The sequence below is a fragment of the Rana temporaria genome, chromosome 3, assembly GCF_905171775.1.
Source record: "Rana temporaria chromosome 3, aRanTem1.1, whole genome shotgun sequence".
Taxonomy (NCBI): domain Eukaryota; kingdom Metazoa; phylum Chordata; class Amphibia; order Anura; family Ranidae; genus Rana; species Rana temporaria.
In genome coordinates this window covers 491,753,436-491,766,652 of record NC_053491.1, presented here as the reverse complement: position 1 = coordinate 491,766,652, position 13,217 = coordinate 491,753,436, and the positions used below count along the sequence as shown (strand labels likewise).

Sequence of the window (13,217 nt, the reverse complement as noted above, 5' to 3'; positions counted from 1 at the left end):
TTACTTGCACATTGTTGGATGATGGAAGTCAGCAGAGCTTCACCACTGAGTTTCCCACTGAACCAAAGATGAACCTCTCCAGTGTACGAATTCCGGGTCAAACAGATGTGCCACCAATTCAAATGATCAAAACCAAGATCAAATGATGCCACCAAGATCAAATGATGAAAGTCGTCAGAGCTCCACCTCTCAGTTTTCCTCTGACCCAATGTTTATCCTCTCTGGGGTCAGAGTCCCAGGTCACACAGATGTGCCACCAAACCAAATGGTGAAAGTTGGCAGAGCTCCACCTCTCAGTTTTCCTCTGACCCAATGTTTATCCTCTCTGGGGTCAGAGTTCCAGGTCACACAGATGTGCCACCAAACCAAATGGTGAAAGTTGGCAGAGCTCCACCTCTCAGTTTTTCCCTGACCCAATGTTGATCCTCTCCGGGGTCAGAGTTCCAGGTCACACAGATGTGCCACCAAACCAAATGGTGAAAGTCGTCAGAGCTCCACCTCTTAGTTTTCCCCTGACCCAAAGTCAGCAGAGCTTCACCCCATACACTAAGGAAAATTCCCTTGCAAAGTAAACAGCCTATTTGAGTTTAGTAAATCAACCCCAAGGTGTACATTATAAGTTGGTTGCATTATGATTTGGGCTGGATGAGAACTTCCCCTTTGATTTCATAGACTAGAGACCTCCAATTAATGACATTTCCATGGAGATCTCCAGAGACAACCTTCTGTACATCTCCTGGAGTCAGGGCATAATTCCACATGTGGACGTCACTAATTTCACCAATCAATGACTGAGAAGCTTCAAACCCTCCACCAAAAGAGTCTTGGTCCTGCCCCAGAACAATGCTGGTTTTAGCTGCGATAGAAGACCCTTTCATGATGACTCTTCTGGGGTAGAACTTTCCATTGACCCAAAGTTGGACCACTCCGGTGTCGGAGTCCCAGGTCACAAAGAGGTGCCTCCAGTCCAAAGACTCAGAGTCTGTTTTAAAATGAGCACCTTCCTGGTTGATTTCCATTAAAAAAGTGTTTGGAGGCAGTAAGAAAATGAGAAGGGCATTGTCCTTCCCAGGAGTAGAGAGAGAGAAGGGACAATAGTTCCGGGAAAGGTCGGTATAAGAACGTAGACAGACGGTGACCTTCTGCAATGGCTCTGTAATTGTAGGTCTTAGAATGACATGAGCCGTGTCGGTTTCTTTGGGGAAGACGAAGACTTTACCTTCCAAGTCTAGGGAAGAAAACAAAGAAAGGTCATTACTGCTACAGATCACTAGACATGTGCACACTGAAATATTTTGTTTCGGAATTTAATTTTCATCCAAAAAATACATTTAAGTTACTCCCGAAATTCGTTTTTATTAATTTTGTTTCGTTAAAAAATGCATTTGTCTGAAAATCCGAATGAATTAAGGTCGAATCTGTCATTGAAGGCTTATGGTGTCTGTTGAATGTTCCAAAAAGATTTGACGGAGCAGCTAAACTGTACTAAAATATGGGGGGTGCAATGGCGCTTGCAATAAATAACTAAAAACTATATTAACTACTTCCCGACCGCGCACCGCCGTTCTATGTCGGCAAGGTGGCTGTCCTAGGCGAGAGCACATAGTATAACGTCCTCTCTTCTAGCCGCCACTAGGGGGCGCGCGCGCCCAATGCTCGCCCCCGACTCCTGTGCGTGTGCCCGGCGGGCTCGATCGCCGCCGGGCACCCGCGATTGCTTGTTACAGAGCGGGGACCGGGAGCTGTGTGTGTAAACACACAGCTCCCGGTCCTGTGAGCGGGGGAAATGCTGATCTTCTGTTCATACAATGTATAAACAGAGGATCAGTGTTTCCCCTAGTGAGGCCACCCCCCCCCCCCCCCCGCACAGTAAGATAACACCCAGGGACATACTTAGCCCCCTAGTGTTAACCCCTTCACTGCCAGTGGCATTTTTATAGTAATCCAATGCATTTTTATAGCACTGATCGCTATAAAAATGCCAATGGTCCCAAAAATGTGTCAAAAGTGTCCGAAGTGTCCGCCATAATGTCGCAGTACCGAAAAAAAATCGCTGATCGCCGCCATTACTAGTAAAAAAATATATTAATAAAAATGCCATAAAAATACCACCTATTTAGTAAACACTATAACTTTTGCGCAAACCAATCAATAAACGCTTATTGCGATTTTTTTTACGAAAAATAGGTAGAAGAATACGTATCGGCCTAAACTGAGGAAAAAAAATGTTTTTTTATATATTTTTGGGGGATATTTATTATGGTAAAAAGTAAAAAATATTCATTTTTTTTCAAAATTGTCGCTCTATTTTTGTTTATAGCGCAAAAAATAAAAACCGCAGAGGTGATCAAATACCACAAAAAGAAAGCTCTATTTGTGGGAAAAAAAGGACGCCAATTTTGTTTGGGAGCCACGTCGCACGACCGCGCAATTGTCAGTTAAAGCGGCGCAGTCCCGAATCGCAAAAAGTACTCTGGTCTTTGGGCAGCAATATGGTCCGGGGGGTAAGTGGTTAAAACACTTCCTGTTGAAAAATTTCAATCAAAGTAAAAAATCCACCACTTCCTGTATTTCTAGAGGTGTTCCACTCCAATTGCAGTTTCAACAACCATCCAACATCAATAGGATAATGTGGAGGGTGTCATAAAGCTGTAGTCCAATATATGTCTTGAGAATAAACGTCCTTATAAGTGAAATCAATGACATGCATGGGTTAAAAAAACCCAATCTATAAATAGGCCGAAGTGAAAATGTCCCATAAACTTCAGAAAACGTGAAATACACAAAAAACGTGTCATAAAAAATATATAAAAAAATGTGATGATAAAAATATATATAAAAAAATATAATATTTTTAATATAATGTCAAAAAGTGTCCAGTGCACAAACGTGCAGAAACCAATGGATAAAATCCAATAATGTGTCCAGTGCACAGACGTGCAGAGAAAATAAATTCAATGGCCCAGATTCAGGTAGATCCGTGCAATATTTGCGTGGGCAAAGGGCAACGATTTTTGCTCTGCGCCCACGCAAATATTTTGAAATGCCCGCGATTCACGGAGCAGTAGCTCCGTAAATTGCGCGGGCGATATGCTAAATAGCCCGGCGTAAGGCTGCCTAATGTAAATGATCCCGCCGGGGGCGGGAATCATTTAAATTAGGCGCGCTCCCGCGCCGAGCGAACAGCGCATGCTCCGTCGGGAAACTTTCCCGACGTGCATTGCGGCAAATGACGTCGCAAGGACGTCATTTGCTTCTAAGTGAACGTGAATGGCGTCCAGCGCCATTCACGAATCACTTACGTAAACGACGTGAAATTTAAATTTCACGAGCGGGAAGGGCGGCTATACTTTAGCATTGGTTGCCCCTGCTATAGCATGAGCAACCTTGCGCTAAAGTCACTGTACGGAAACTCCGTACCTTGCGTGCGCAGGGCCCGCGCAACTTTTGTGAATCGGTGGTAGTATGCAATTTGCATACTATACGCCGATCACAATGGCCGCGCCCCCTAGCGGACAACGCAAGAATGCAGCCTGAGATATGAAGGCATAAGGAGGCTTATGTCTGTCATATCCTAGGCTGCAGTCCGCGTAGCGATGTTCCTGAATCAGGGGCATTCGCTACGCGGGAGCAAAACAGCTATTGCGCCGCGCAACCTATGGTTGCGCGGGCGCAATAGCTTCCTGAATCTGGGCCAATGAATGCTTCAATCATAAACTTGAAAGGTGCATAAGTGCTCCACCAACCACCAGGCTTTCCACAATGTAGATGTACGAATCAGCGTTCATGCAAGCCCCTTACCTCACAGAGGCTATATTAAAGCCTGTAATGCTGCCAAAGAGGGTATTTCCCAGCCAACCTGCTGCTTCACTCACACACGAACCGGCTCACAGGATCCCAGCAATGGTGCTCAAATACAAAAACAGGGATGCTTCCATAGCGTAAAAACGTACACAATTTATTTGGATTAAAAAACAAGGTAGCACTTACAAACAGCGCTGAATCATCAGCATGTAAAACAGACAGATTCGTCTCCGCTCTGCGGCCGCGAGCGGATGACGTCACCAGCGAATCCTCCTACTTCCTCCTCACGCGTATCGTGACACCACGTCACTTCATCATAGTGTAAACTGTACGACGCCGCAATCGTACATTTCCGGTCAAATGTTCCGCCTACAAGCTATAGAAGAATTCTAATGTTGTATGACACTAGTAATAATTATATTTCTAAATTATTATTATCAACCAACATTCAAATTCTTCTGTAGCCTATGGGCCGAGCATTTGACCGGAAATGTATGATCGCAGCGTCGTACAGTTTAGCTGCTTCGTCGAATCTTCTTAGAACATTCGACAGACACCATATATGTCGAATCTTTTCTCTCTATGTCGAATCTTTCCTCTATATGTCAAATCTTTTCTCTCTATGTCGAATCTTTCCTCTCTATGTCAAATATTCCTCTCTATGTCAAATCTTTTCTATGTCAAATCTTTCCTCTATATGTCAAATCTTTTCTCTCTATGTCGAATCTTTCCTCTCTATGTCGAATCTTTCCTCTCTATGTCGAATCTTTTCTCTCTATGTCAAATCTTTCCTTTCTATGTCGAATCTTTCCTCTCTATGTCAAATCTTTCTTCTCTATGTCGAATCTTTCCTCTCTATGTCGAATCTTTCCTCTCTATGTCGAAGCTTTCCTCTCTATGTCGAATATTTCCTCTCTATGTCGAATAATCTTGGACTAATAGAGTTAAAGGGGTTGTAAAGGTACAATTTTTTTTCCTAAATAGCTTCCTTTACCCTAGTGCAGTCCTCCTTCACTTACCTCATCCTTCCATTTTGCTTTTAAATGTCCTTATTTCTTCTGAGAAATCCTCACTTCCTGTTCTTCTGTCTGTAACTCCACACAGTAATGCAAGGCGCCCCCCTCCCCTGGACTACAGGAGAGTCGGGACACCCACTAACACACAGCTCCTTTCTCTATTTGCAACGTAGAGAGCGTCCTGACTCTCCTGTAGTGCAAGGGAGGGGGCGGGCATGACACTCCACACCGGGGAGAAAGCTATTGTCAGCGTCATGTCGAATCTCCTATCTATATCAAACTGTTGTAGCAAAAAAAACGAAAATAAGCAAAATTTGGATGAAAACGAATGCACTTGTCTACAGATCAAAGCTTTGGATGTTCAGAATATATTTATTTGAGAGAAAAAAAACTATTGAATGCTCTTAACCACTTCATTACTGGGCACTTAAACCCCCTTCGTGCCCAGACCAATTTTCAGCTTTCAGCGCTGACGCATTTTGAATGACAATTGCACGGTCATACAACACGGTACCCAAATTATATATTTATCATTATTTTCCCACAAATAGAGCTTTGTTTTGGTGGTATTTGATCATCTCTGCGATTTTAATTTTTTGCGCTATAAACAAAAAAAGACAGAAAATTTGAAAAAAAAACACAATGGGCCAGATTCACAGCGGACTTACGACGGCGTATCTCCGTGTATGCAGTCATAAGTCCGAATGTGAGCCGTCGTATCTATGCGCCTGATTCTTAGAATCAGTTACGCATAGATTTGGTCAAGATACGAGCGGCATAAGTCTCCTACGCCGTCATATCTTGGGTGCAATATTTACGCTGGCCGCAAGGGGCGCTTCCGTAGATTTACGCGTCAAATATGTAAATTAGGTATATACGCCGATTCACAAACGTACTTGCGACCGCTACGCCCTTTACGTAAGGCTTACATCCGGCGTAAAGTTTCCCCTGCTATATGAGGCGTAGGTAATGCAAAGTATGGACGTCGGAACAAGCTTTTCCTTTTACGTTGTTTACGTATATCGTACGTGAATGGGGCTGTGCGTAGGTTACGTTCACGTTACAGGCAATGGGCCTGGCATATGTTATGGAGTAAATTTGACGTGATACTGAGCATGCGCGCGCATGCGCCGTTCGTTAGGCGCGTCATTTACGCGGGGGCACGATTGATTTACATACAACACGCCCACCTCTTCCATATTTGAATTACGCGGGCTTACGCCGGCCCATTTACGCTACGCCGCCGCAACTTACGGAGCAAATGCTTTGTGAATACTGCACTTGCCCGTCCAAGTTGCGGAGGCGTAGCGTAAATAGGATACGCTACGCCCGCACATAGATATGTCAGGATACGTGAATCTGGCCCAATATTTTTTACTTTTTGTTATAATAATATCCCAATTTAAAAAAAAAAATAATAATTTTTCCTCGGTTTAGACCGATATGTATTCTTCTACATATTTTTGTTAAAAAAATCGCAATAAGCGTTTATTGATTGGTTTGCGCAAAAGTTATAGCGCCTACAAAATAGGGGATAGATTTATGATCTATGACCGTCGGAGGCCCGGGGGCGATGTGATGATGTCACGCCCGGGTACCCGTAAGTAAACATGAGGTCTGTGAATTTTTTTTCACGGTCTCATGCTTTCCAGCCTGAAAGATAGATGTGGAGTCTCTCTTTAAAGAGGACCTGTCACACACTGATCCTATTACAAGGGATGTTTACATTCCTTGTAATAGGAATAAAAGCGATAAAAAAAAAATGTAAAAAAAAAAATGTAAAAAATAAATAAATAAGTAAAATAAAAAAATAAATAATAATAAAAATTTAATTATAACACCCCTGTCCCCGGTAGCTTGTGCGCAGAAGCGAACGCATGTGTAAGTTCCGCCCACATATGTAAACATCGTTCACGTATCATCGCGTGCGTTAGAGCAAGAGCAACAATTCTAGCACTAGTCCTCCTCTGTAACTCTAAACTGGTAACCTGTACAAAATTTCAAACGTTGACTATGGATATTTTTAAGTAACGAAGTTTGGCGCCATTCCATGATTTTAAAGCGTGACATGTTAGGTATCTATTTACTTGGCGTAACATCATCTTTCATATTTTACAAAAAAATTGGGCTTACTTTACTGTTTTGTTATTTTTTTAATTCATGAAATCATTTTTTTCCCCCCAAAAAAAGCATTTAAAAAATGATTGCGCAAATACCGTTCAAAATAAAAAGTTGCAATGACCGCCATTTTATTCCCTAGGGTGTCTGCTAAAAAAACATATATAATGTTTGGGGGTTCTGAGTAATTTTCTAGCAAAAGAATGATGATTTGTACATGTAGGAGAGAAGTGCCGGAATAGGCCCGGTATGGAGGTGGGTATAAAAGCCCGGTATTGAAGTGGTTAAGGACCTTGCTTTGTGCACTGGAACAGGAAGGGACCACCCCCAAAGTTGGGAGCATACTTTTGTTCAAAATGTCTTGGTATGCTGAGACCTTGATGCCGCGTCGTTCAAAAACCGGCCGTTTTTTACAACGTGATTGTCATGGATATGCAATAGTCTGGCAGCTTACCTGTTTCCATCTGTCCATTAAGAGGCCTGAGATCTGTTCTGGTTACCTTCTTATCTCCTCTCCTTCCTGTATGGCCCCACCCAGGCCATCCCAGGAAGTCTATATTAACTGTTGCACTACAGGCCTGCAGTGCTGTTCAACAGTGTTGTTTGCTTAAGTTCCTGTCTGCAGTGTGCTACGATTACCTTCCTGTGTACCGTTTTTGGCTCGTCCCTGACTTCTCCTGTTTGCCTGTGCCCTTGACCTTTTGCCTGTCCCTCGGTTACCCTGTCTGCCTGTTGCACTGACCTCGGCTTACCCATCACTTCCGTTTGTCCTGCTTGCTGCTTCCCCTCTCTCTCTGCGGACTGTGACCTAGGGGATCCCAGGGGTCGCGACCTGGATCAAGCTGCGGCGAAGGCCATCCTCACCACTAGAGGCTCTGGTGAACACAAAGCTGGGTCTTAGACTCTGCGCCCTGGGCGATCTTGGGTTCACGCTCCCTCTCTGATAGCAGCAGTCGGCTATAGGGTTCACTACCCTGAGGTGCATCCCTGACCCGAACGGGGTGCACTTGAAACCCGGCCACAGGTGACTTGACAGTGATTCCTCTCCAGCCTGACTTGCATACACACGCTCAATCAAAAAAAAAAACGTCCGACCAAAGCGCGGCGACGTACAACACGTACGACGGGACTATAAAGGGGAACTTCATTTCAAATTTCCACTAGCAGTATTTGTGAGCAGGTTCTGCCTCCTACCTTCCTGTGCAAGAGATGTGGGGACCACCAACAGCAACACCAGAACACTCAGCTCCATCTCCCTGAGAACACACAAAATGATTAAATTAATTTATCACTCCTAAGCAATAATTCACCTCTAGTTTAGTAGACAGAGAATGGGACTTTATTGCCAAAGGTACCTAGACATCCTCCTAAATTATGAGCAATGGCTATACATGTGTGTTCGAAGGCAACATGGTTTAATATCATATTTCTATAGTTTTACTTTAAGTTGAAAGTTGACCCAGCAGGAGGTTGAATCAGGCCCCTGGCAGGGGGTAAAGCTTGGCTCTAGACCAACTGGTGTGCTAAAGATTTGAATGATTGATTAACCCTCTGCAAACAAGCTTCAAAAGCTACCAAGATAATTCATGAAGTGGGCTACATAAGATCAAAGATCAGAGGGCCAGCAGTCACTGACCCAGGTCACATAGCGATGATACATGAACAAATGCTGCCCCCAGAGGCCAATACAGCAGGACGGACATAATAATAATATATTAAGAAGGACTGCCTCTTAACCACTTAAGGACCCGCTCATGTACATATACGTCGGTACTTTAAAGATGGACATCTCGGTAACGGCAGCAGCTGCTGCCACAACCGAGATATCCATATTTTCTTTGAGCTGTCCTGTAAACGATAATGGTGGTCTCCGCTGTGGATTTGCCGCGAGATCACCATTATCGGAGGTGGGAGAGGGGCCCCCCGTCGCTCTCATGCACCCTCCGCTGCTTACCGGAGCTGTCGGCAGCGGCGGAAGCGGTCGGGTCCTGTGTCCTGCTCGGCTGGGATACGAGTGAGGGCAAGATGGCCCCCACCCGTCCCCATAGCATAGCAGGGCAGAAGCGACGTCAAAACGTCACTTCCGCCCATACTTCTTAAAGCAATATTTGACCCCCCAGATCTCATATTTAAGAGGACCTGTCATGCTTTTTTCTATTACAAGGGAAGTTTACATTCCTTGTAATAGGAATAAAAGTGACCCTTTTTTTTTGTGTAAAAATTAATAAAATAAATAAGATAACAAAAACATTTTTTTAGGCGCTCCGTCCCGACGAGCTCGCGCGCAGAAGCGAACGCATACGCGAGTAGCGCCTGCATATGAAAACGGTGTTCAAACCACACAAGTGAGGTTATTTTGCACAGGTAATTTGATCAATTTCACTGCCTTAGTAATTACCACTGCCGTTTCATCTAAGGGAAATCCTGAAAACATGAGCTGGGGCGCCTTGAGGGCTGGAGTTGAGAAACACTGGTCTACACCATCTGGTAAGCTGATTGGCCTCATCACTGTGGTGTTGTGTGCGTTCATCTTTCACACTGAAAGTGGAAGTAAACCCTCCTATAGTTTCCAGCCAAGGAAGCTGCCATCTTGGCCTATGTTTAATCAACAACTGCCATGATGTTGCACATGTGATCAGTTCTGACACCAGCCATTGGATGGTTTGACAGTTTGGTTGAGAGCACGACCAATGGGAGCGTTACATTTTCAGCACATGCTGGAAAGGTAACCGTTTTATGGGTGGGTTTACTTCCGCTTGAAGCTGGACCTTTGATGTTATCATTTATTAAGTTGAGTGCTGCAAATATTTCTTACATGCTTTTATTTTGTAATTAACCAAATTGCTGCTGTCTGCTTATTTAAATATATATTTCCTAGCGTCTTAGCGCAGATGTCGTACGCTGTTTTTTGAATGGCTATATAAGACACAATCATTGTAGACACAAGTGTATAACTAGACAGATGCACTCACTACATCAATAAGCACGGCTCGTCACAATGACAGTGGAATCATTGAAGGGCCCACTGACTGCTATCATTACAGGACACCATCTGTGAGAGTGGCGAGATCTTAAAATCTTCCCTGCTGGGATGCCCTAGTTCAGGGGTCTCCAAACTGCGGCCCGAGGGCCAGAGGTGGCCCTTTGCTAGCCTTAATCTGGCCCTTGGGACACAATTCCTTCCACTGATATGAGGCACTATTCCTCCCACTGACACCAACAATGGGACACTATATCTTCCACGGATACCAATGATGGGATGCTATTCCTCCTACTAATAGGTGGAATACTCCTCCTCCTACTGACCACCAACCATGAGGCCATATTTATTCTCACTGATGCTGGGCCCGTGACATTTTCTGCCCCTGCTGGCCACAATCCGGCCCTTCTAAAGTCTGAAGGACAATAAAGTGGCCCTTTGAAAAGTTTGAAGACCCCTGCCCTAGTTAATAGAGAATGATGTGATGGGGCAGTGGTCAGTAAAAGATGATGTAATGTGCAGTGGTCAGTAAAAGATCAATTTTGATAAACATAATGGACAAAGGAAATTGTTTTCTTCATTCATGAAGCCTGGATGAAATACTCCCGATGTTTGCTTTCCTACGTCCAGACTTATTTCCAGGACACAGCACTGCAGACATTGAGCACATCTCCCCCCCGTCTTTGCATCACAGGAACGAGCTTGCCCGATACAAAGGCCATCCTTGCACAGTTCCCTCTCCTCTCCCATCCCAGCAGTGAGCACTGAGGTCACTGGTGACCTTCTTTCGAAGGGTGTTGGGTTCTTGACTGACATGCTGGTCTCCAATGTTTGCTTTCCTACGTCCAGACTTATTTCCAGGACACAGCAGACATTGAGCACCTCTTCCCTCCTTTTCATCACATGAATGAGCTTGCCTGATATAAAGGCCATCCTTGCACAGTTCCCTCTCCTCTCCCATCCCAGCAGTAAGCACTGAGGTCACTGGTGACCTTCTTTCTAAGGGTGTTGGGTTCTTGACTGACATGCTGGTCTCCAATGTTTGCTTTCCTACGTCTGGACTTATTTCCAGGACACAGCAGACATTGAGCACCTCTCCCCCCCTTTGCATCACATGAATGAGCTTGCCTGATATAAAGGCCATCCTTGCACAGTTCCCTCTCCTCTCCTCTCCTCTCCTATCCCAGCAGTGGCTGAGGTCATTGGTGACCCTCCTTCTCAGGATGTTGGGTTCTTGACTGTCATGCTGGTCCTCTGGGTTTAATGTTGTTGGTTACTGACCAGAAAAAATAATGAGTAGGATCTCATATTTTTCTCATCTTCATCCTTACTCCAGGACAATCAAACATACTCATCTTAGTTCCCCAGCTTTGTGTGTTACCTGAGATCTCTGTGTACGGTGTGGTTGGTCTGGTTGAAGTCTTCTCTCCCTTTGTCCAGTCTCAGCCCTCAGAAGATCCTCCTGGTAATGGTGAGATGAGAAGATGGAGGGGGGTTATAAGGTCTCTTCCTCGTTAATAACTCCTCCTCCGACCACCAGCAGCGAGATCAGCATTTCTCAAAAACTGAAATTACACAACAAGAGCCTCAAAGTCCAACGCAAGGACCGAAATGCAAACTTACACAACATGTACTGTCATTTCAGGTACATACAAGCTAATTTTCTCTCTGGTTCCTCAATAAAGTAGCTCAGATATCTACTAATAAACACCCCAATAGCAAACAGCATATACAGTATGTACATATTAAATTTCATCCTTGTTCTCCATCAATAAGATCAATATTCCACAAGGAATGTCATAAAAATAATACAATATTCCACAAGGAAGGTCATAAAATAATACAATATTCCACAAGGAAGGTCATTGTAACGGAATGGCCTGTGACACCCAGAGACTTTTGAAGGGTGCGGGGTACTCCTGTGCCAGCTTCAGCAATGACTCTTGGGTCTAGGGTCATCCTATGTCCGATAGGGGCATAGGATGACTGAGGAATGATATCATGAATTACATGAGATGGGACATTACTGATAATTCATGTATTGCAGGAGATCTTGAAATATTTCAAGTTGTTCCTTATGAACAGGTCAATAGACTGTTGAGGTGTTAATGGAGTTGGGCTCCTTAGATATTCCATTGTCCATTGTGTGATGCTAATACTGTTTTGTGTCTATTGTACTAATTAAGTCTGCAAAGGTCAGGGGGCAGATCCACATACATCGGCGCAGGGCACAGCGTATGTAAGATACGCTACGCCGCTGTAACTTACTTTGCTTTTCTTTGAATCCTCAACTAATTCGCGCCATAAGTTACGGCGGCGTAGTGTATCTCTCGTGGCGTAAGGGCGCGGAATTCAAATGCGGCGGGTAGGGGGCTTGTTTCATTTAAGTGAAGCGCGTTCCCACGCCGAACGAACTGCGCATGCGCCGTCTGTAAAAACTCCTAGGGTGCATTGCTCCAAATGACGTCGCAAGGACGTCATTGTTTTCAACATGAACGTAAATGGCGTCCAGCCCCATTCACGGACGACTTACGCAAACGACATAACATTTTCAAAATTATACACGGGAACGATGGCCATACTTAACATTGAGTACGCCACCAGATAGCAGCTTTAACTATACGCCGGAAAAAGCCGAACGGAAACAGCGTAAAAAAATGCGACGGCCGGTCGTACATTCGTGGATCATCGGAAATAGCTAATTTGCATACTCGACGCGGATTACGAAGGGGAACGCCACCTAGCGGACGCCGAAAAATTGCATCTAAGATCCGACGGCGTACGAAGACGTACGCCTGTCCGATCTAGACGAGATGCCATCGTATCTTGTTTTCAGGATTCAAAACAAAGATACGACGCGGGAATTTTGAAATTACGCCGGCGTATCAGTAGATACGCTGGCGTAATTTCTTTGTGGATCTACCCCCAGATGTCTAACTTTGAGGTGTTAATTGGGACTGGCTTCTGAAAGACCTTTCATTGTGGATGCTAATGACACTGTTTGTGTGAAAAATCTATTGATGATAGAGGTGTTGTGAGTTAGCAGTCTAAGGCCCCATACACACCATAGAATCCATCCGCAGATAAATCCCAGCAAATGGGTTTCAGCGGATAGATCCTATGGTGTGTACACGCCAGCGGATCTTTATCCGCGGATATATCTCCCCTGGGATGGATTCCAGCAGATCGGATATTCGCTGACATGCAGAACAAATCCATCTGCTGGAGTCCATCCCAACGGATGGATCCGCTGGTCTGTACAGACTCACCGAATCCATCCGTCCGAAGGGATCCCCCGC

General features: G+C 44.6%; 1 protein-coding gene across 1 annotated transcript; it reads right to left on the bottom strand.

The window, feature by feature from the left end:
- Window positions 1-558: 558 nt before the first annotated feature.
- On the bottom strand, window positions 559-11,571 carry LOC120933789 (C-reactive protein-like). The gene is made up of 3 exons (XM_040347185.1): window positions 11,300-11,571; window positions 8,133-8,194; window positions 559-1,228 (listed from the first exon to the last, which is right to left on the bottom strand). Exons 2-3 carry the CDS (start codon window positions 8,188-8,190, stop codon window positions 630-632), a joined length of 657 nt encoding a protein of 218 aa, XP_040203119.1. The 5' UTR covers window positions 8,191-8,194; window positions 11,300-11,571; the 3' UTR covers window positions 559-629.
- Window positions 11,572-13,217: the final 1,646 nt, after the last annotated feature.